Source organism: Pongo pygmaeus, chromosome 11 (genome assembly GCF_028885625.2).
Source record: "Pongo pygmaeus isolate AG05252 chromosome 11, NHGRI_mPonPyg2-v2.0_pri, whole genome shotgun sequence".
Classification (NCBI taxonomy): domain Eukaryota; kingdom Metazoa; phylum Chordata; class Mammalia; order Primates; family Hominidae; genus Pongo; species Pongo pygmaeus.
In genome coordinates this window covers 128,299,725-128,323,453 of record NC_072384.2, presented here as the reverse complement: position 1 = coordinate 128,323,453, position 23,729 = coordinate 128,299,725, and the positions used below count along the sequence as shown (strand labels likewise).

Below are 23,729 nucleotides of genomic sequence, written 5' to 3'. Positions count from 1 at the left end.
CTCACGCCTGTAATCCTAGCACTTTGGGAGGCTGAGGCGGGTGGATCACCTGAGGTCAGGAGTTTGAGACCAGCCTGGACAACATGGTGAAACCCCATCTCTACTAAAAATACAAAAATTAGCTGGGCGTGGTGACGGGCACCTGTAATCCCAGCTACTAGGGAGGCTGAGGCAAAAGAATTGCTGGAACCCGGGACGTGGAGGTTGCAGTGAGCCGAGATCGTGCCATTGCACTCCAGCCCTGGGCCAACAACAGCGAGGCTCCATCTCAAAAAAAAAAAAAAGAAAGAAAGAAAGAAAAAAGATCAGGCACGGTGGCTCACGCCTGTAATCCCAGCACTTTGAGAGGCCGAGGCAGGCGGATCACGAGGACAGGAGTTCGAGATGAGCCTGGCCAATTTGGTGAAACCCCATCTCTACTAAAAATACAAAAAATTAACTGGAAGTTAATTTTTGGAGGCTGAGGCAGGAGAATCGCTTGAACCCGGGAGGCAGAGGGTTGTAGTGAGCCGAGATCGCGCCACTGCACTCCATACTGGGCGACAGAGTGAGACTCTGTCTCAAAAAAATAAAAAGAAAAGAAAAGAAAAGAAAAAGAAGAAGAAAAGAAAAAATTGTTTGTATCAGAAGATTTTCAAAGTGCCAGGAAACCATCCCACTCTACCTCCTTTAAAAAAACAAAAATGCAGAGTGATTATAACCACTGGCTCTGGAGCCAGGAGCCCCAACTAAAACCCAGGCTTCTCTATTTACTAGGCCTGCTTCCTTCCGCCTCACTTTCTTCACGTGTAGAGTGGGGGTCACAGCCAGCCAGCCCTCTCTCCTAAGCTTTTGGAGAGAAATAAATGGATTCATAAGAAAGGATATATTTGTAAATAAAGCAAACGATCGACGTTGGATTCAGGCCTTCTTGCTTCATTATGCTGAATGTCAGTGTATTACTTAAGTTGCTCCTTTCAGCGGAGTTGACTGTTTCTACCCAGAAAACCGGCCCTGGCCCAGGAAAATCTGGGCTTCCACACTGGGATGAAAGGTCTGAACGCCCGGATTCGCATATGCAAAACGTGGGGGCGTGGCCCCGGGCTCCCTGCCAGGCATGCTCCGCCCCCTTCCCATCAAGAGCGCCTGGATCCAGCCGACAGACGCGGGTGCGTGGTCGTCCGGCAAGTGAGCGATTTGGTGAACAGACACTCCCTTCTGTAGGTAAGAATATCTCGGGGGGCGAATTAATTGAAGAAGCACCGTCATCCCTCGGTCTTAGCAGTGTCGCCTCTCTCTTCCCGGGTTTGGAGAGCTGGGGGTGGGTTCCTGGCTCTGCGGGCCTGGGCTGCACTCCGAGCCGCGTGAGGAGCTCTCCCCATACGCCGCAGCCCGCGTGCTGGGATTCACCAAAGTGGGTTTGTCTGGAATTCCCATTTGCAGCCTTCTGGAAACGCAGATTAAATAAAATCATGATTCTCGTAAAGTGCCAGCACCTCCTGTGTTTACACCCCACGTTCACAGATTTTAACTGAAAAGGCATTTTAGCATAGAATTCCAAATTCCAATCCAAGGATGGAGAAAAAGTCCTTCCTAGTGAGAAAAAGGAAGGTGAGTTTGAATTTAAAAGAGCAGGGGCTTTTTTGGGAACCACTTGAAATTTAATTAATTGAAACTAAAAGAAAACGCAACTACACCTTACAAAAACACTGCTGGAAAGGATACCTAAGTCATCAAATAATAAATAGTGTGACAGCTGTTTACCAAATCAATGTCGCTGCCGCAAATGTGCAAAAGTTGGGACTTTCGGAGTGCTTCAAGTTTGAAAAAGGTAAAGAAATAATGTTTTCTAAAAGTACTCTCAGGCCGGGCGCAGTGGCTCACGCCTGTAATCCCAGCACTTGGGAGGCTGAGCGGGGCGGTTTGCTTGAGGTCAGGAGTTCGAGACCAGCTTGGCCCTGGGATGAAACCCTGTCTCTACTAAAAAGGCAAAAATTAGCCAGGCATGGTGGCGGGCGCCTGTAATCCCAGCTACACTGGAGGCTGAGGCTGAAGAATGGCTTGAACTTGGGAGGCGAAGGTTGCAGTGAGCCAAGATTGCGCCACTGCACTCCAGCCTGGGCGACAGAGCAAGACTCTGCCTCAAAAAAAAAAAAGTACTCTCATGTGTTTTGCTCCTATCAATATTGAAACATTGGTGTCTCCTGTGGCAAAAGGTGTTTTTTTCATCGAGGCACATATATTAAATAGACCAAAACATAACTTCCCAAATATCTTATAAGATTATCCTAGTAGTAGCTGAAATGGACAAAAGTACCAATTTCCTTCAGTCATTATTGCTAATAGACCAACAAGACTCTTTTAAGGTTGTATAATGGTAAATGCATACACATTTATTTAACATGCCCACAGGGAGAATCAGAGTGATTGATTACCCACCCTGCAACATGTCTCGGAAGCTTATAGACTACCCTGGCAAATGAGGTTATGGGAGGGAGCAGAATAGCATCCACCAGAAGTGGATGGGCTTCTGCTAGGGAGGATGAATGGGTCAGGGGTGAGAATAAGCTACATTATCTTGTGAAAGGGTCTGTTCAGGTGTGGGGTACATTCTTAGTCTTACAGGGAAGGGAAAAGAAACAATTGTTCCTTTTGGTGGGTCTGGATCTTAGGCAGATAAAGGTTTTTTTGAGCTGGGAGCCGGGAAAGTCAGAGAGACCTTGAGGTCTCCAGCATGTCAAAGCCCCATATTTTGGGGTATCGGCTTCTGAGTCCCGGCACTTATTAGTGATGAAACTGGTGAGTCTGTAATAGCCAGATCAAAGAAGAATCCAAAGAGTGGGTACATTCACAGATCAGGAATATTGAATAATGAAATATAGATCAGGAATACTGAAACTGGTTTTCCATGGGGGAAAGAAAGACTGTTGTCCTTCATGGGATTAACCTTATTTGCATGTCTATAGACAATAATTATTTAACATTGCCATCAGTTGTTAAAATTTACAGAGTTGTAAAATAGTTCAAATGACCTCTAATTTTTCTTTAATCCAGTTTTTTCCCTACAACCCCACCTTCTCTCAGTGCATTTAATCAGATACTTCTTCCACTGCGTCTCAAGGATTAGATGTCAGTTGACTTTCCTTTTTTGTTTTGTTTTGTTTGGGGTTTTTGAAGTGTTTTTTTTTTTTTTTTTTTTTTTTTGAGATGGAGTCTCACTCTTGTTGCCCAGGCTGGAGTGCAGTGGCTGGGATCTCGGCTCGCCGCAGCCTTCACCTTCCCAGTTCAAGCGATCTTCCCACTTCAGTCTCTGTACCACTGTAGTACCTGGCACTACAGGCATGCACCACCACGCCTGGCTAATTTTTGTATTTTTTATAGAGATGAGGTCTCGCTGTGTTGTCCAGGCTGGGATCAGTTGACTTTCTAAGCCGTTTTTTGTTTTTCTTAGTTTTATGGTTTTCTTAGGCATATTCCTCCTGCTCTACCTAAGACTAGATTGATCTGAACGTAGACATAACAGAATAAACAGAATTTGGGAGGGAATGATTAATTTACCAGCAAATACCTCATGCAAATTAAAAGGAATGGTACCATATATGATAAAATAAAATCTGAAGCATCTTAAAGATCACTTGGGCTGGGTGCAGTGGCTCACATCTGTAATCCCAGCACTTTGGGAGGCCAAGGCAGGCGGATTTCTTGAGGCCAGGAGTTCAAGAGCAGCCTGGCCAACATGGCAAAGCCCCATCTTTACTAAAAATAAAATTTTAAAAATATCACTTGTTTCTTCTCTTACAAAAACAAACAACAGAACTATTCTGACCCACATACTGAATATCTAGGTCTATTTCACGTCTTTGGAAGTTGTGTGGCGTGCTTTATTTCAGCAAAGATTTTTTTTTTTTGGGGGGGTGTGGGGTTTGACATAAAGGATTATAAATGGGTGATAAGGCTACTTTGTAGTTTTTTGAGAGTCTAGGTCACTTAGCACAAAATTCTATAGAAGCTAAATTAGGTGACTTTAGTAAGAATAGTCAGGGCAAGGCCGGGCACGGTGGCTCGCACCTGTAATCCCCTCACTTTGAGTGGCTGAGGCGGGTGGAGCACTTGAGGTCAGGAGTTCAAGACCAGCCTGACCAACAAGGCAAAACCCTGTCTCTACCAAAAATACAAAAATTAGCCAGGCCTGCTGGCAGGTGCCTGTGGTCTCAGCTACTCAGGAGGCTGAGGTGGGAGAATCGCTTGAACCCAGGAGGCAGAGGTTGCGGTGAGTGGGGAGATTGTGCCACTACACTCCAGACTCCAGCCTGGACAACAGAGGGAGACTCTGTCTCAAAAAAAAAAAAAAAAAAAAAAGAATAGTCAGGGGAAGGTGTTATTCGTGTATTTATCTCTCTAATCACTTGTGTTTCAAAAAGATCTGGATCTGGGTGTCTGCTTTTTTTTTTTTTTAATGGGATTTCAAATGGCATTGGCTGCAGAAGAGGGTGGGCCCCAGTACATAAAGCCACCAGAAGTGGATGCGCTTCTGCGTATAAAGCTATTGCTCTTGGCAGCTCTGTCTGAAGGAGGAGGACAAGAGACTCCAGGGAATGGAAAGGGATTTTCATAGTGGCAGGCAGCAGGAAGGAGCAGAAGTTGGATCTGAAGGCAGGAAGCCAGCTTGGTTCTAGAAAGAAAGAAACTGGGGGCACAGAAAAAAACAGGTAACTCAAGAGATCCTCCTGCCTCAGCTTCTCAGATTCAGATTCTATCTGTATTAATTGAAAAATGTTATATGTGGCCAGACTTACAAGGTTTATTGGCCTGTCCTAGCTTTGCTTTACGGGCACTGTTTCCATCAGAAATTTTCTGGGACAGACTCAGTTTCAAAGATCCTGTTCGGTTTTCCTATTATACGGAGGCCTTGCCCTGGTGTGGAATTTAAATTTAAAATAGTCATTGCACCACTAGAAAAAGTCCAGAGCTACAGAGAGTTGTGTACAGTAAAATGCTTTGGAGGAGGAAGAGTAGGATGCATTTCTTTAAGTTGAGGTATAATCTACATACAAACAAAGATTTTAAGTTTAAGTGTTTATAATTGTATACACCCACGTAACTGTATCCCATCAAGATATAGGATATTTCATCAACCCAGAAAATCGCCTCCTGCCCTTTTACCATCAATTCTCACCCACCCCCACCTCCAAGATGACCGTAGTTGTGATTTCTATCAGCATGAAGTCGTTTTGGTTGTTTTGGACCTGGCGTAAATGAAATCTTCATGCTATGTCCTTTTTGTATCTGGATTCTTGTACACAGGATAATGTTTGAGACTGGTTTATTTTCTTCCGTGTATCAGTGATTTTTTTTTTTTTCAAATCATCTTTATTGAAGTACATCTTTATTTTTAATCTGTTTTCTGTTGCTTATAACAATACCTGAACGTGAGAAATTTAGAAAGAAAAGAGCTTTATTTCTTGCAGTTATGGAGGCTGGGAAGTCCAAGGTTTAGCGGGCACTTCTTTCTAATATGGACTCTAAAGAATCCCAAGGTGGCGCAGGTATCACATGGTCAGAGGGCTAAGGCTGCAAGCTCAGGGCTTTCTCTTAGAAAACCACCAGTTCCCCTCCCATGAAGACCCATTAATACATTAACCTTTGACTCCATTAATTCATGAATGAGCTAATTCATTCATGAGCACAGAGCCCTTATGATCTAATCACTCTGAAAAGCCCCACCCACCTCTTTTTTTTTTTTTTTTTTTACAACAGGGTCTCACTCTCCAGCCCAACCTGGAATGCACTGGTGCAATCATGGCTCACTGCAGCCTTGATATCCTGGGCTCAAGGGATTTTCCTGCCTCAGCTTCTCAGTAGCTTGGACTACAGGCATGTACCACCATGCCCAGTCAATTTACTTAATTTTTTTGTAGAACCGTGTTCTTGCTATCTTGACCAGTCTGATTTTGAACTCCCGGTCTCAAGCAATCCTGCCTCAGCCTCTCAAAGCGCTGGGATTATAGGTGTGAGCCACTGCACCCAGCCTGGGATTAAGATTTAACATGAGTTTTGAAGAGGACAGATATTCAAACCCTAGCAATAAGGCTTACAAATAAGAAAATGTATATTATAAGTGTATAGTATTAATACATAAGTTTGGACAAATGTTTGTAATCATCACCACAATGAAGGTGTAGAGTGTTTTGGTCACCCCAGGAAGTTCCCCTGTACTCTATTGCAGTCACTCTCTTCCCTACCTCCCACCCCAGGCAACCACCAATCCAATTTCCATCACTACAGATAAGTTTTGCTTGTTTTAGGACTTTATATGTTAATGAAATCATACATTTTTTGTGTCTGGATTCCTTGGCACAGCAAATTTTTCTTTTTATGTTCATTCAAGTATTTGCAATAGTTCACTCCTTTTTATTGCTAATAGTATTGGTTGCCAAAATTTATCATTATTTATTCATTCCCCATTTAATGGACATTTAGTTGCTTCTCATTTTTTCACTAATTTGAATACATGAGCATTCTTGGATAGATTGCCAAATGATTTTCCAAAGGGTTGGTACCATTTTACATTCGTACAAGCAATGTATATGGATTCACTTGCTCTAAATCTTTGCCAACATTTGGTATGCTGGCCTCTGTAGCCATTCTAGTACTAGTTTTCTCTCCTAGTTTTAACTTAGGATTTCTGATTACTTATGTTGAGTATCTTTCAATGTGCTCTTGGCCAACCACATCTTTTGCGAAGTATTTAAATCTTTTGTTCATCTATTTTTATTGAGTTGCAGGGGTTCTTTATTTTGGAGACAATTCTTTTATCAGATATTGCTTTTAAGACTATTTTCTCTTCAGTCTGTGGCTTCCCTTTCTAATTTCTTTGCCTTTGTGTGTGTGTGTGTTTGTGTGTGGTATTTTTTTGTACAGACAAAAAAAAAAAGTGTTGTCCAGGCTGGTCTTGAACTCCCAGGCTCAAGTAACCCTCCTGCTTCAGCTTCCCAAAGTGCTGGGATTACAGTCATGAGCCACTGCACCTGGTCCCTTGCCAGTTTCTTAACAGTATCTCTTGAGAAGCAGATGTGGCTTTTTTTTTTTTTTTTGAGACAGTTTCATTCTGTCGCCCAGACTGGAGTGCAGTAGCGAGATCTCAGCTCACTATAACCTCCACCTCCTGGGTGCAAATGATTCTTCTACCTCAGCCTCTCGAGTAGCTGGGATTACAGGCTTGTGCCACCACGCCTGGGTAATTTTTGTATTTTTAGTAGAGACGGGGTTTCGCCATGTTGTCCAGGGTGGTCTCAAACTCCTGACCTCAAGTAATCCACCTACCTCGGCCTCCCAAAATGCTGGGACTATAGGCGTGAGCCACGGCGCCCAGCCTCCTTTCCATTCAGTTTCTTAACAGTAACTCTTGATAAGCAGATGTGGCCTTTTGATTAAATGCAATTTATCTTTTTTTTCTTTTAAGATTCTTTTTATCATTTCAAATATGTGCCAGTCCCTAGGTAATGAAGATCTGTTTCCTTCTGGATGGCATGCTGTGGTGTTAGTATTTGTTATGTCAAATTAGTTTTTGTGTATGGAGTGAGGCAGTGATCAGTAAGATGCATTTCAAGTAAGATGAAGTTACAGCCAGAATACAATAACTCCCTAGAAGTTGGTGGAACCACCTTCCAATTTTTATTTTATTTTATTTTATTTTACTTTATTTTTTTGAGACAGAGTCTCGCTCTGTCACCCAGGCCGGAATGCAGCGGCACTACCTTGGCTTACTGCAGCCTCCACCTCCTGGGTTCTAGAGATTCTTGTGCCTCAGCCTCCCAAGTAGCTGGGATTGTAGAAACCCACCACCATGCCCAGCTAATTCTTTTGTATTTTTATTAGAGACGAGGTTTCACCATGTTGGCCAGGCTGGTCTCGAACTCCTGACCTGAGGTGATCTGCCTGTCTCAGCCTCCCAAAGTGTTGGATTACAGGCGTGAGCCACCGCGCCTGGCCACCACCCACCAATTCTGGCTGCAGCAGAACGACGGTGGTTAAGCAAGCCCCCGGAATCCTTTCCCCATGCCTTCCTTCAAGACCATCTTGCCCTGACTTAAGCTGACTGCAGCCCTTTGCTTTATTTGAATGTTTTACTGAAAGTTATATTCTCTTCTATTTTAGTAATAAGCAGATTAAAAGGCATAATTAGCTTGTCTGCTCTGTCAGCTAAAAGCAAATATTTTTGTTTTTAATAATTAGACTTTGAGTTTGCTCTGTCTAGGGAGGGGCTTGACTCTAGCAGTGTTGAAAGCCTGGAAGGTGGGCTTTTTGGAAACTAGCTGATATAACATAAAATGTATTTGGTCTTTAAGCTAAAACTTTTGGGAATTCCTGAGTAATAGGTGTCTTTTTATTCATAATGACCCTCTTTGATAATGTGTTTATGCTAATAAGATAGCTTAGATTGGGGTCCACAGATAGTCTACAAACTGAGGGGGAAGGAGCTGAAGATCATGCTCTGTAAGATTCTTTTTCTTTTTTTTTAAAATATTTAAAGAGATGGGGTCTCTATGTTCCCCAGGCTGGTCTTGAACTGGCTAATTTTTATATTTTTAGTATAGACCAAGTTTCACCATGTCGGCCAGGCTGGTCTCGAACTCCTAACTTCAGGTGATCCACCCGTCTCGGTGGTCTCCCAAAGTGCTGGGGTTACAGGCGTAAGCCACTGCACCCAGCCTTATTTTGTATTTTTGTAGAGATGGCGTCTGGCAAACATATAATTACCAATTTATTGCTCTTCTATTTGAAAGAAGTGTTTTGACTGCAGTAAAGTTCTAGCCTATTGTGAAAATCAGGCCAGCCCATTTCTCAGATGGCTGTCTGGCTAGACAGCTTCTCTGAGATGGCTGGAATGATTAGTAGAAAGGAGTGGACAGGAAGTAGGTGGAGAGTGGGGATTCTAGATCAGGGGTCCTATGGCCAGTTAAGAACGGGTCGTCACAGCAGGAGGTGAGTGGCAGGCAAGCAAGCATTACCACCTGAGCTCCGTCTCCCGTCAGATCGGTGGCAGCATTAGATTCTCCTGAAAGTGCAAATCCTACTGGGAACTGTGCGTGCAAGGGATCTAGGTTATGAGCTCCTTGTGAGAATCTAATGCCTGATGATCTGAGATAGAACAGTTTCATCCCAAAACCACTCCCCCCAACTCCTCCCCCATTTTTTCATGGAAAAATTCTCTTCCATGAAACAGGTTCCTGGTGCCAGGAAGGTTGGGGACCACTATTGTAGATAATTTCCTTCCAAATTACTGGCATCTGGGTTAATTCTGGCAGTATTGTCTGAACAACATGGACGAGGACTTGATAAAGTGATTTCTTTCCACCCACCCAATATCTTCTTCTCCAGGCAGTCAGTTGTGGGAAACTTGCATAACCAGGTTTGAGGGAGTTATTTGCTTTCATCAGGTCACCTTGTCCCCTACCTCAGGGAGCCCCACAGCTCTGAGTGCTTTGGCTGTGAGAGAATTCCATCCTCTGGGTGTGCAATTGGGTGTGTATGGGTGGAGGACTCTGACCAAATAAGGCTTTACCTTAGCTAGAAAATCACCCTGGCTTCAGGAAACCCACCAGTGCATGCCAGCTTCTGCAGTTCTTTTGTTGTTGTTGTTGTTGTTTTTGAGACAGAGTCTCGCTCTGTCACCCAGGCTAGAGTGCATTTGCTCAATCTCGGCATTTGCAACCTCCACTTCCCAGGTACAAGCAATTCCCATGCCTCAGTCTGCCAAGTAGTTGGAATTACAGGTGCCCGCCACCATGCCTGGCTAATTTTTGCATTTTTTAGTTTGAGATGGGGTTTCACCAATGTTGGCCAGGCTGGTCTTGAACTCCTGACCTCAAGTCATCCACCTGCCTCGGTCTCCCAAAGTGCTAGGATTACAGGCATGAGGCAGAGTGCCCAGCCTCAGTTTCTGCAGTTCTTGCTTTTTAATAGTTGTTTACCCTACAAAAATGGAAAATATACTTAGAAATATTTGTGAACGTAGGGCTTTTAAGTATATGCACTTAGAGATAGATACAGACAACCTATGGATTAGGAAATAGGACACTATACATGTCTGAAATTTAAATGAGGTCCAAATTAGCTTAGATCCAATATGATTCCCCAATGCATATATGAACAATACGTGAACATTTTTGTGTGCACAACTATGGAAAGGTCTTAATCTGCACAATGACTCTGAGATAAGACTCGCTGAAGGAAATACAGCAGCGAACCCAGGAGATGTGAGTTCCAGTCTTCATTTGTAACTCACTCCAAATGAGATCCTAGCAACGAAGTAATTTTTTTTTGTTTCCCACTGAAAACAAATAAACAAAAACCTTAGTTTTTCTATGCTACAGAATTAGGATGACAAATGAACTTATCTTGCAGTCACTATAAGAACATTGGGAGTTTCAGAGATAGTATTAAAAATCAACTAAACACTTATAATTATTGTTAAAGCATTTATCTATCAAAGAAGGGTAGCCTGCAGCAAGTTGGAAAGTTTTTTTTGTTGTTTTTTTGGTTTTTTGTTTGTTTGTTTGTTTGTTTGATAGAGACAGGGTCTCACTATGTTGCCCAGGCTCTCCTGGGCTCAAGCAATCCTCCCACCTCAGCCTCCCAAAATGCTGGGATTATGGGCATGAGCTGCCCGGCTGCCAGGTGGAAAGAACAATTTAAGGAGACGGTTAAAAGTGGAAAAGCCAATAACATGGTAATAATTGAAATAAAAGAAGAAAGAAAAAATTGAACTCTGATACAAAGAGACTACAACTGTGTAATAGGTTGCATAAAAAGAAATTTTGCAAACATATAATAGGTTGCAAGGCAGATAAAAACAAAAATCATGAGAAGCCACTCCTGCCAAATTCATTCATAGTCAAAATACAAGTTAACTTTTATGGGAGATTAAAAAAAAGAAAACTAAGAGCATTTTAAAATGAAGTAGGATTAGGTATGCTAGCAAGACGGTTATTTTTCAAAAGGCTGTGGCACCCCAAGTACCCCAAAGAAGGGGAGCCAGCAGTAAGCAATGTGGCCTTATGTGGAATACATGGCAACGGGCTCCAAATACAGATTCAGGCTGGGTGCGGTGGCTCACGTGTGTAATCCTGGCACTTTGGGAGGCCGAGGCAAGTGGATCACCTGAGGTCAGGAGTTCAACACCAGCCTGGCCAACATGGTGAAATCCCGTCTCTACTAAAAATACAAAAAATTAGCCAGGCATCGTAGCAGGCACCCGTAATCTCAACTACTTGGGAGGTTGAAGCAGGAGAATTGCTTGAACCTGGGAGGCAGAGGTTGTAGTGAGCTGAAATTGCACCACTGTACTGCAGCCTGGGCAATAGAGTGAGACTCTGTCTCAAAAAAAATAGAGATTGAGAGAAGCCGGAGGCCAAACAGTAGAGAACTGAAGCATCCTTGGTGGGACAGATGTGGCTTTTTTCATAATATGAAAAATAATTATTTCCATTATTTTTTAAATGTGTTTTATTATTTTTTATTATATTTTATTTTATTGTACATTTTTTGAGAACAGGGTCTTGCTCTGTTGCCCAGGCTGGAGTGCAGCGGCACCATCTCAGCTCATTGCAACTTCCACCTTCGGGTCTTCAGCGATCCTCCCACCTCAGCCTCCCAGGTAGCTGAGGTTACAGGTGCACATCACGATGCCTGGCTAACTTTTGTATTTTTTGTAGAGACGGGGTTTCACTGTGTTGCTCAGGCTAGTCTCGAACACCTGAGCTCAAGCGATGCACCTGCCTTGGCCTCCCAAAGTGGTAGTATTAAAGGCATGAGCCACCGCGCCTGGCCGAAAAATAATTATTTTTCTACCAGCAAAAGAAGAAAGGAACCCATCAGTTCCAAGGCAACTGAAGTGACCACTTGCAATGCAAAGGTGCTGGCTCATTCAAAGTCAAAGGCGCTGGCTGGATCAGCGCCTCTGTGTATCCCCACAGTGTCCGTGGCCGTTTTCTTCAGGGCTCATGTGGTGTGCTGCAACAGGGTCGGGGGCAAGTGCACTCTGGTCTGCTGTGCAGGTGCAGCAGGGAGACCCGCCCAGGGTCACTGTGGCTCTGGAGTGGAGCAAAGGCCAAAGCTCAGGGTTCACCTCCTCAGTCTGCTGTTGTAGCTAACACTGTGCCGCTGCAATCTCTCTCCTGTGCGTCCAAGTCTACCGAGGTAAGGTCTGTTGTGGATTTAGCTGCTCTGAGTCTCTGCTAAAAAGAGCAGCTGATGAATTGACTCTTTCTTTCTACTTTCAGCATCTTCACTGCATGTTTCAAATCATGAGAGCCTGATAAGCTGACTTTTGTTTAGGGAATGTGCCTTTTGTTGTTGTTATTAACACGGTCTTTCTCTGTTGCCCAGGTTGGGGTGCAGTGGCATGATCTCCACTCCCTGCAACCGACATCTCCTGGGTTCAAGTGATTCTCCTGCCTCAGCCACCCAAGTAGCTGGGATTACGGGCACCCACCACCACAACCGACTAATTTTTGTGTTATTAGTAGAGATGGTGTTTCACTATGTTGGCCAGGCTAGTCTTGAACTCCTGACCTCAGGTGATCCACCTGCCTCAGCCTCCCAAAGCGCTGGGATTACAAGCATGAGCCACTACACCCAGCTTTTTAAAATTTTTGATCTACTATTTACACAGTGTTCTTGTACCTTTTTAAAAAGTGATAGAGCTTATAGTAATGGGTGAGGATTACTGCTACAGGAGCAACTTTTAAAAGGACTATCTTATGATTTGGAACGCACAGAAAATGAAGGGGAAAAGTAAACATCTGGCTTTCACAGGTATGAACTCAGAAAATCAAGTCAATTCATGGCCTCACCTTAGAAGGAGTGGAAGCAAAGGGACATTTAGAGCACTTTTTAGAGGCAGATAATATTACGGGATCAAAATGGAATGATAAATGGAAAAAAGACAAAAGAACAGTCTATTCCAGAATAATACTTTGTTGCAGAGGAGGTGATCCTCCCAAATAGTACAGGTGGTTACTATGTTCATAAGGGACATGTGTTCATATTTAGTGCATTTTTTCTTCTGCATTTTCTTTTTCAGACAGGATCTCACTCTGTCGCCCAGAGTGGAGTGCAGCAGCATGATTACAGCTCACTGCAGCCTCGAACTCCTGAGCTAAAGTGATCCTCTCACCTCAGCCTCCCAAGTAGCTAGGATTACAGGCATGCTTCACTACACCACGCTAAATCTTTGTTTGTTTGTTTTTTCATCAACTTTTATTTTAAGTTCTGGGGTACATGTGAAGGATGTGCAGGTTTGTTACACAGGTAAACATTTGCCTTGGTGGTGTGCTGCACAAATCAACCCATCACCTCGATATAAGCCAAGCATCCATTAGCCATTCTTCCTCCGCCGCCTCCCCATTACCCCGACAGACCCCCGGGCATGTTGTTCGCCCCACGTGTCCACGCGTTCTCATCGTTCCATTCCCACTGGCCAGGTTGCCGAGAAAAATAAATGCTTTTACATTGTTGGTGGGAACGTAAATTACTCCAACCATTGTGGAAGACAGTGTGGCGATTCCTCAAAGATCTAGAAGCAGAAATACCATTTGACCCATCATTCCTGTTACTGGGTATATACCCCCAAGAAATAGAAATCATTGTATTATAAAGATACATGAACATGTATACTTTTTTTTTTTTAAGAGATAGGGCCTCGCTATGTTGTCCAGGCTGGTCTCGAACACCTGACCTCAAGCAGTCATCCTGCCCTGGCCTCCCAAAGTGTTGAGATTATAGGCATGAGCCACTGAGCCCAGTCTTCCTCTACAACTTCTAACTTAGTACCATGTCCCATAGTAAGATAGTGTACATTATGATTATATATTTGTATTTATATATTGCTGACCCAAACAGAAGTTTCAGAAAAAAAGCTTAGCCTTTCTCTGCAGTGCATTCTGATAGTTAACATTTTTTGTACCATTAAAAAAATCCAACACTTTGGGAGGCTGAGGCAGGCGGATCACCTGAGGTCAGGAGTTTGAGACCAGCCTGGCCAACATGGCGAAACCCCATCTCTACTAAAAACACAAAAATTAGCCAGGCATGGTGGGTGCCTGTAATCCCAGCTACTCTGGAGGCTGAGGCAGGAGAATCACTCGAACCTGGGAGGCGGAGGTTGCAGTGAGCTGAAATTGCGCCACTGCACTCCAGCCTGGGTGAAAGAGTGAGACTCCATCTCAAGTAATAATAATAATAATCCTGTTTGCAACCCCATACTAAATTTCCTTGACACCACAATATGAAAATCACTGTTTTAAAAGAAACTGAAATTGGATTTTTATTTTTATTTTTATTTTTGAGACAAGATCTCACTCTCACCCAGACTGGAGTGCAGTGGTGTGATCACAGCTCACGGACACCTTGATCTCCTGGCCTCAAGTGACCCTCCTGCCTCAGCCTCCCAAAGTGCTGGGCACTATGCTCAGTTTACAATGGGAATTTTGAGGATATAGCCAGGTTCTCTCAAACAGAGGGTAAGACGAAAGATAGCTGAACTTGGAATTAGGAAACTGAGGCCAAGTCCAGGCTCTGATGTTTGTTAAAGGTGAAAATGAGCACAAATCTTACTACCTCTAGTCCTCCATTTCCCCATCTATCCAGTGACAACCGTATCACCTCCATGTGCCTCACAGAACGCTCAAAGAAAAATTAAATCATTTTCAAAATGTAAAAATTATTTTAAAAGATTGCATAAGTAATTCAATTATCATGGTCCTAGTCATAAATGGTAAAGCACTTGGAGATCTGAGGACCTTTCGGTCCTTTAAGGGATGCAGCTAGGAAGTGAGATGCCCTCACGAAAACCAGGCAGCACTTGAATTTATTCTCAGTGGTGAGGCGTGACTCATGCCCTTCCTTATAAGATTGCCTTCCCTAACCCCTGGATTCTTGCCTGTTCTGACACTTCTCTCTTTTCACCCTTACCCTTCTTCAAGTAGACTGTAGTGGTTTGTTTATTCAATTCATTCAGCATCTTCCTTGAGTGCTATGTATTAGGTGCTATGCTAGGCACTTAAGACAAAGTGGTGGACCAGGCAATATGCCCTGCCCTCCTGGGCTTGTGCTTTAGTAGGGCATGTCTTATTATAGGTTTTTTTTCTACTTGACCATCCCAACTAAATCGATTTGGACAGCAGTATTAGAACCCTAAAGAAACAAAAAGATAGATAATCCAGCAGGCTTTTAGCAGCCTGTGGATCACTGTGGCATAGTCCTAGGTCTCAGATGCGTGGAGAAGATGATGACCTGGATTTAGTGAACAAATCCATGGTCAGCAAAGGTGGAGAGGAGGCTCTGGATATAGAGCCAGCAGATGCCACCCCAGCAAGACCACTCTTCAGAAGATGACCAAGCCCTCAGTGGTTACCTGTCCAGGACAGCCATTTCTATAAGATCATTAACAACGAAGACAGAAAGCACCAGCAAACCCAGCAGCATTCCAGGAAGAACAGAAAGCCCTGTTTTCTGGACTAAGGGAGTAGGTGAACAGTCACTGTAATTTGCCTTTGGCAAAATTTTCACATCATCAGCATTGCTCACTGATGCTGTAATCCTAGTTTCAAAATCTGATCGCCCTTGTCTCTCCACTGCTTAATCAAGGGCTTTGTTGACATAAACAGCGTTTACCCTATTGAACTTAAGAGAGGAATTATGCAGCTGTCGGGGTCACCTTGGGAAAGGGTAGGGTGAGTGGCAAGCCGCAATGATGTGACCTAGTAGGTCCTTCCCACCTCCCCGAACCCTAGTAAAGCTCCCCACCCACTGGATACCTGGAATTCCACCCAGGTGACTTGCTATTCCAGAATGAGAAGGCTTTTCCCTCTCTCTAGTCTGCTTTCAAACTGTAATTGACCCTAAAAGCTCTATATATGTAACCATAATCTTTAGTATGAATGTGTTTATAAATACACGTTTTTTCCCTCACTGTGGTTGTCATTAGGTTAATACCAGCAGCTGATGGGGGCCTCCAGAATGAGGGAGAGTGGAGTGGGTGAAAGGTTCCTGATGGGAGTAGGGAGACCTGGATTCAGATCTTGATCATGTGGTTTGAAGCCAGTGTTTGGGCATCTTGGATCTTCCATATGCTTCTCTGGGAATGTGGGGAAATGATATCTGTCTTACAATTAGTATGTAGATTTAAGGAAATAGTATGCAGAAAAGCATCATACAACAAATTAGTTTCCTTCCTATAAATTTATCTCAGAGAACTTAGCCACATGCAGGACCGTCAAAAATCTATAAGCGTTACAATAAGGCAAAGCTTGAGCTAAAGTGTGGAGGAATTAGTGAATTTTCCTGTGCACATGATAATTCACATGAGATAGCAAGATGTTTTCAAATATAGCCGCCATACAATGATTTTTGTTTGTTTGTTTCTTCTGTGCAGTGACAAATGACATACTCTGTTGGGCTTTATGTCTAAAGCTTGCATTTCAAGCAATTTCCTCACTTGAGGTCAGGAGTTCAAGACCAGCCTGGCCAACATGGTGAAACCCCATCTCTACTAAAAATACAAAATTATCCAGTCATGGTGGCGGGCACCTGTAATCCCAGCTACTTGGGAGGCTGAGGCAGGAGAATGACTTGAGCCCAGGTGGCGCAGGTTGCAATGGGCTGAGATCATGCCACTGCACTTCAGCCTGGACAACAGAGCGAGACTCCATCTCAAAAAAAAAATCAGGTTTTCATCGCATCAAGTATGCTAAAAAGAATAAGCATCACTTAATTTTCTCTTTGTTTCCATTTGATCAGCCATGGATTGTTACAGAAATTCACTAAGCAGTTCCTGGATTTACCCCACTGTGATCCTCTGCTTATTTGGTTTTTTCTCCATGATGAGACCCTCAGAACCATTCCTTATCCCATATTTATCTGGACCAGATAAAAACCTGACCAGTGCAGAGGTAAGTTAACATACATACATATCTTAATGTGGTTTTTCAAATTTTATAGGACTTGAACAAGGATACAGGGCTTCCCTCAACTTGATATAAGATGAATACATTAAACTCAGTGAGTCTGATTTTCATAATATGTGTCCCATACAGACACATATTATTTCCTCTTCTTACTTGCAAAAAATTGCAGCCAAAACATATTACATGTGTTAACAAATTTTTAACTTGCATAGAGTCCTAACATTTGTGTTAATGATAGGAGCCTTTCAGGTCTCCATTGATTCTATTACACTAATCCTAAAATAGCATCACTGGCAGGCACAGGATCTAGATCTAAATAAACTCTCAGGCTGCTGAGGGATAAGCAGGATCTCATAAAAAATTGTGGTATTTCTTTATGACACTGTTTGCCAGCAGGTGAGCCATTAACAGCTTTATCTCCCAGCCCTTGCCTCCTTCTCTGGAATGCCAGATTATCTTACTTAAAAGAGCAACGCCTTTCTTTTTCTTTCTTTCTTTCTTTCTTTTTTTTTTTTTTTTTGTTTTACTGTTTTTGTTTGAGATGGAGTCTCACTCTGTTGTGCAGGCTAGAGTGCAATGGGGTGATTTTGGCTCACTGCAAACTCCGCCTCCAAGGTTCAAACGATTCTCCTGCCTCAGCATCCCGAGTAGCTGGGACTACAGGCATGAGCCACCACGCTCGGCTAATTTTTGTATTTTTAGTAGAGACAGGGTTTCGCCATGTTGGCCAGGCTGGTCTCGAACTTCTGGCCTCAAGAGATCCACCCGCCTCGGCCTCCCAAAGTGCTGGGATTACAGGCATGAGCCACCACCACCAGCCTCGCATTTCTTTATAAGAAGTACAACAAGAAAATGCACTGACCTAACTGCAAAATTACCCTGGGCTGATTTTACAATCTCCAGCCTTAGCCTTGAAAACACTATGTAAGGTGTGTGGCTTTGCCTGCAAGGCTAATTGGTGCCTCGGGTGGTGAGGTGGCAAGGACAGAAAGGCAAGCTTGTTCTGTAGTATCAGATCACTTAGGGACAACCCTGTTTCCGAGTTGCTCAGGTTGAAGCATGCCACAATTCAGACAACAAAGGACAGATGCAGGGTCAGAAGCAACACAATGAATCCACTGGGGTCTGCTTCTCCAGCCACTATGGACCAGTTAATAGATCCTCCCTCCAAGGAGCAGCTCAGTTGTGTGGTCTTTGCTCTGTGGCCTCCTGCTTTCTCCAGCAACCTCAGTGATCCAGGTGTCAAGGTGGGTAAGTTCAGTGATTTGAGAGGCTGCAGCACTCACCCATCCCTACAGATCAGCAACTCCAGTCCTTCCTACTATGAAAATTGAGATCCCATGCATTTCTGACTAAATCTGTGAGATGATCCATATTAAATTGAGCCATAGACAAATCATCAGAATTGTTAGGGGGAGCAGGGGGAAGGTTGGGAACCTAGCAAATTTGCCCAGGAAGGAAAATGAGATACATTACTTGCTTCCACTCTATAATGTGGCAAAGTTATTTACTCTTTCCCTATTTTCCCATATCTTTCCAGATGTTGGAAGGGCTGAAATGTTTGATGTAGTGATAGATCACATGACAATAAAGGCTGTTGGATTCTTTTTGTTGTTGTTGTTGAGATGGGGTCTTGCTCTGTTGCCCAGGCTGGAGTGCAGTGGCACAATCTCGGCTTTCTGCAATCTCTGCCTCCCAGGTTCAAGCGATTCTCCTGCCTCAGCCTCACAAGTAGCTGGGATCACAGGTGTCTGCCACCATGCCCGGCTAATTTTTGTGTTTTTAGTAGAGACGGGGTTTCATCATGTTGGCCAGGCTGGTCTTGAACTCCTGACCTCGTGATCTGCCTGCCTCGGCCTCCCAAGGTGCTGGGATTACAGGCGTGAGCCACCATGCCCGGCCTGGATTCTTTTAACATTGTAGTCTACTTGTCTAATGTTAATATTCAAACAAGAAGGAAATTATATTTTTTGAGAATCTTGGGCCGGGCGCGGTGGCTCACGCCTATAATCCTAGCACTTTGGGAGGCCGAGGCAGGTGGATCACCTAAGGTCAGGAGTTCAAGATCAACCGGATCAACATGGTGAAACCCCATCTCTTCTAAAATACAAAAATTAGCCAGGCATGATGGCGGGTGCCTGTAATCCCAGCTACTCGGGAGGCTGAGATGGGAGAATGGCTTGAACCTGGGAGACGGTGGTTGCAGTGAGCCAAGATCGGGCCACTGCACTCCAGTCTGGGCAGCTGGGCAAGACTCCATCTCAAAAAAAAAGAATCAGAAAAACTTAGAAGTGTCCAAAAACTTTTTAACTCATCTACTCAACTGTACATACTATTTAAACTTAATATATAATTCAGATTGCACAATAAGCCAATATACTCTTCTACCGGGGTTTATCTAAGCGTGTAAATTGGTTGGTTTTTACCAATGGGAAAGGAGACTATCTTTTCTTGTGATTTCCTTGAAAATCAGTTTTCTCATTATGTTTCTCCGTAATGCGAATAATTTCCAATTGGAGGCAGAATTTGAGATACAAACCACAGGTACCTTAGTACAGTACCGGTGCTTCATGGTCATGCAGTTTACCAACTTTGCAGATAACAAATGAGATCTTCCCCGTTTGGACATACTCCTACCTAGTGCTGCTGCTGCCTGTGTTTGTCCTCACCGATTATGTCCGCTACAAGCCAGTCATCATCTTGCAAGGTATCAGTTTCATCATTACCTGGCTGCTGCTGTTGTTTGGCCAAGGAGTGAAGACCATGCAGGTTGTAGAGTTCTTCTATGGGATGGTCACTGCCACCGAGGTGGCCTACTACGCCTACATATACAGCGTGGTCAGCCCCGAGCACTACCAGAGAGTGAGCGGCTACTGCAGGAGCGTCACGCTGGCCGCCTACACAGCAGGGTCCGTGCTGGCTCAACTCTTGGTATCCCTGGCGAACCTGTCGTACTTTTACCTCCACGTCATATCCTTGGCCTCGGTCTCCGTGGCCTTCCTTTTCTCACTTTTCCTACCAATGCCCAAGAAAAGCATGTTTTTTCATGCAAAACCCAGCAGAGAAATAAAGAAGTCATCAAGCGTGAAGCCAGTATTAGAGGAAACTCACGGAGGTGAAGCACCAGGCTGTGAAGAGCAGAAACCCACATCAGAAATACTCAGCACTTCAGGGAAGCTGAATAAGGGCCAGCTGAACAGCCTGAAACCAAGCAGTGTGACTGTGGAAGTTTTTGTGCAGTGGTTCCAAGATCTGAAGGAGTGCTACTCCTCAAAACGTCTTTTCTACTGGTCTCTATGGTGGGCTTTCGCCACAGCAGGTTTTAACCAGGTTTTGAACTATGTTCAAATCCTGTGGGATTACAAGGCGCCATCCCAAGATTCTTCCATCTATAATGGGGCCGTAGAAGCTATTGCAACCTTTGGAGGTAAGCAAATGTCACTTAATCTTCCTTTGTTGGCTTTACCCCCTTAAGTCCATTTCTCCAGGTACCGAACTTCATGGCAGCGAATTAGCTCTGTTCAGAAGGCGGCATAATTTTTTTCAATCAAGAATGAAAGCAACTGCCAGGCGTGGTGGCTCATGCCTGTAATCCCAGCGCTTTGGGAGGCTGAGACGGGCAGATCACGAGGTCAGGAGATCGAGACCATCCTGGCTAACGCAGTGAAACCCGGTCTCTACTAAAAATACAAAAAATAAAATAGCTACGCGTGGTGGCGGGCACCTGTAGTCCCAGCACTTTGGGAGGCCGAGGCCGGCAAATCGTGAGGTCAGGAGATCAAGACCATCCTGGCTAACGCGGTGAAACCCCATCTCTACTAAAAATACAAAAAAATTAGCCAGTCATGGTGTCGGGTGCCTGTAGTCCCAGCTACTTGGGAGGCTGAGGCAGGAGAATGGCGTGAACCTGGGAGGCTGAGCTTGCAGTGAGCCGAGATCGCGCCACTGCACTCCAGCCTGGGCGACAGAGTGAGACTCCTCTCAAAAAAAAAAAAAAATGAAAGTCACTGGAAAACTAATACCGTGACTTTCTATTGTGTTGTAGTTACAGCAAGTAACTTTTTTTTTTTTTTAGACAAAGTCTCACTCTGTCACCAGGCTGGAGTGCAGTGGTGTGATCTCAGCTCACTGCAACCTCCACCTCCTGGGTTCAAGCTATTCTCCTGCCTCAGCCTCCTGAGTAGCTGGGACTACAGGCACGTGCCACTATGCCCAGCTAAATTTTTTTGTATTTTTAGTAGAGACAGGGTTTCACCATGTTGCCCAGGATGGTCTCAATCTCTTGACCTCATGATCTGCCCGCCTTGGCCTCCCAAAGTGCTGGGATTACAGGTGTGAGCCACCGTGCCCAACCACAACAAGTAACTCTTAGGAGCTCAGAGCTTAGCACCAAACAATGAAATTCTAGTTGAATCCCTAAGATTCCAATTCATCATTAGCACAAAGGTTAATAACATGCCCTGTTCTTTTAGGATTATTTTTAATATCAAAATATATACATATATGTGTGTATGTTTTTATTATTTTAGAAAATACATTAAGGATTCCAAATTCTCACTTAAGGTTTTGTTAATACAGGATTTGAACTAGCTAGCATGCACCTATAACAACTCTAGGCTATACACCAACAACTTTCAAAAGCAGCTTTCTCATGATATTTAAATGAGGGGTGGAAGAGATGTGAAAGTCAGGATTTTAATATCAGAGGGAAATCTGTCTTTGAAGTTTAATCTACAATAAGTGTTTATTTCCTAGTAACTGGAAGCTTAAATGTCAAATGAGACTTTGAAGATATTTTTTAGGAAGTGAGAATTCACCCCACCCTCATTTACAAAAAGTTTTAGAAAACCCATGTGACCTCTATTTTATTATTATCTCCCTTGTGGGAAGCTTCAGTTTAACTTCTGGAAACCAGGACTGTGCCAGAATTGCTTCACTGAAATTATTGCTCCTACATTCCAAATCCATGTGCTGAAAATAGTTATTTTTTTTCCTCTGTAGTCATGATCATATGTGGGAAAGTTAGTCATATATCAGTGTAGTAATTTGAAATCTAAATACCTTTTGTTTATTTATTTATTTTAGACAGAGTCTTACTCTGTCACCCAGGCTGGATTGCAGTGGCATGATTTCAACTCATTGCAACCTCTGCCTCCCGGGTTCAAGCGATTCTCCTGCCTCAGCCTCCTGAGTAGCTGGGATTGCAGGCGCCCACCACCATGCTGGCTATTTTTTGTATTTTTAGTAGAGCCAGAGTTTCACCGTGTTGGCCAGGCTGGTCTCTAACTCCTGACCTCAAGTGATCCACCCCCTTCAGCCTCCCAAAGTGCTGGGATTACAGGAGTGCGCCACTGTCCCCAGCCCTAAATACCTTTTACCTTTGTTAAAGAGAACCACACAAAAGTACTAACCCTAATTACTGTCAATTATTCAATTTCTTGAACTCTGTAAGTCTATATAGATGTTTTCACCCAAAGCTTCTCAAGTAAAGTATGTCAGATGTTGAAGACTTTAGAGTGGAGACTGGAAATAAGACTAAGATTACTAAAGATTCATAATAAAGACTGAAACTGGGTGGGGCAAGAAAAAAGACTAAAACTATCAATGTAACACATCTGATACTCATCACTGAAAAAGACTTACAGCAAAAACTGAGAAAAGAAAGGCAAATAGAGAGTCCAGGTATATTCCCAGAGAATTTATTTCATCCTTTTCCATCCCTGCATGTTGTATTGAGTGATTAGGTTAATGTATCATTTCTCCTTACACATTCAGTTCGATCACACAAATTTGTGAAAGCAAATATTTATCTTTCAGAATTACCTGAGACCTGGGTTTTTAAGAGAGGGTGTTGATATTTTCCTGCATGCAAAGTCATTATGTTTGATTGCCTTCAATGTTTTTTTTCAGGGGCTGTGGCTGCCTTTGCAGTGGGTTATGTGAAAGTCAACTGGGACCTTCTGGGAGAGCTGGCTCTGGCGGTCTTCTCAGTTGTCAGTGCCGGTTCTTTATTTCTCATGCATTACACAGCCAATATCTGGGCGTGCTATGCTGGTTATTTGATATTCAAGTCCAGCTATATGCTTCTTATAACCATAGCAGTGTAAGTTTTACCAACCACTCCTAAAACTGAACTGTATTCCTCTCTCTTCTGTCTTCCTAAACTTTCTCTAAGAACTTCAGAGGGATTTTAGTCAATTGCAATATTAAACGTTGACTGTTTTATATTAAATTAGACACAACTAAGCTAACTTTTTGTTTAACAATTTGCTTTCTGAATATTGCTACAATATACCTTTAGTCATCAAGGGAAAAAGGTCTGTAGGTTTATAAACCAAAAGCAGTGATACATTGTCAGGTTTTTCTTTTTGTTTTGTTTTGTTTGAGAGATGGCCTGGCTCTCTTGCCCAGGCTGGAGAGCAGTAGTGTGATCACAATCACGGCTCAATGCAGCCTTGACTTCCCAGGCTCAGATGAGTCCCCAACCTCAACCTCCTGAGTAGCTAGGATGACAAGCATGTGCCACCATGCCTAGCTAATTTTTCGTATTATGTAGAGATGGGGTTTCACCATGTTGCTCAGGCTGGTCTCAAACTCCTGGGCTCAAGCGATCCACCTGCCTTGGCTTCCCAAAGTGCTGGAATTACAGGTGTGAGCCACTACATCTAGCACCATTGTCAGGGTTTGATTTGTTTATTTCCAGCAACGTTCTACATAAGGTGTGATGTGATCTGCTTTTAAATGGTTAGGTTTAGATTTCATTCCTACTTTCATTTGGTT

General features: G+C 43.5%; 1 protein-coding gene across 2 annotated transcripts in view; it reads left to right on the top strand.

Moving 5' to 3' along the window:
- Positions 1–1,117: 1,117 nt before the first annotated feature.
- The window catches only part of SLC19A3 (solute carrier family 19 member 3), a 34,068-nt gene continuing 11,456 nt past the window's right edge, over positions 1,118–23,729 (top strand). Inside the window, exons 1-4 of one of the 2 annotated variants that reach the window (XM_054479063.2) lie at positions 1,118–1,203; positions 16,783–16,934; positions 19,548–20,376; positions 22,860–23,052. In XM_054479063.2, the coding sequence (XP_054335038.1) occupies positions 16,785–16,934; positions 19,548–20,376; positions 22,860–23,052 (1,172 nt within the window). In that variant the 5' untranslated portion in view covers positions 1,118–1,203; positions 16,783–16,784. The remainder of the gene's footprint in view (positions 1,204–16,782; positions 16,935–19,547; positions 20,377–22,859; positions 23,053–23,729) is intronic. The other variant, XM_063648025.1, reaches the window with a different exon arrangement.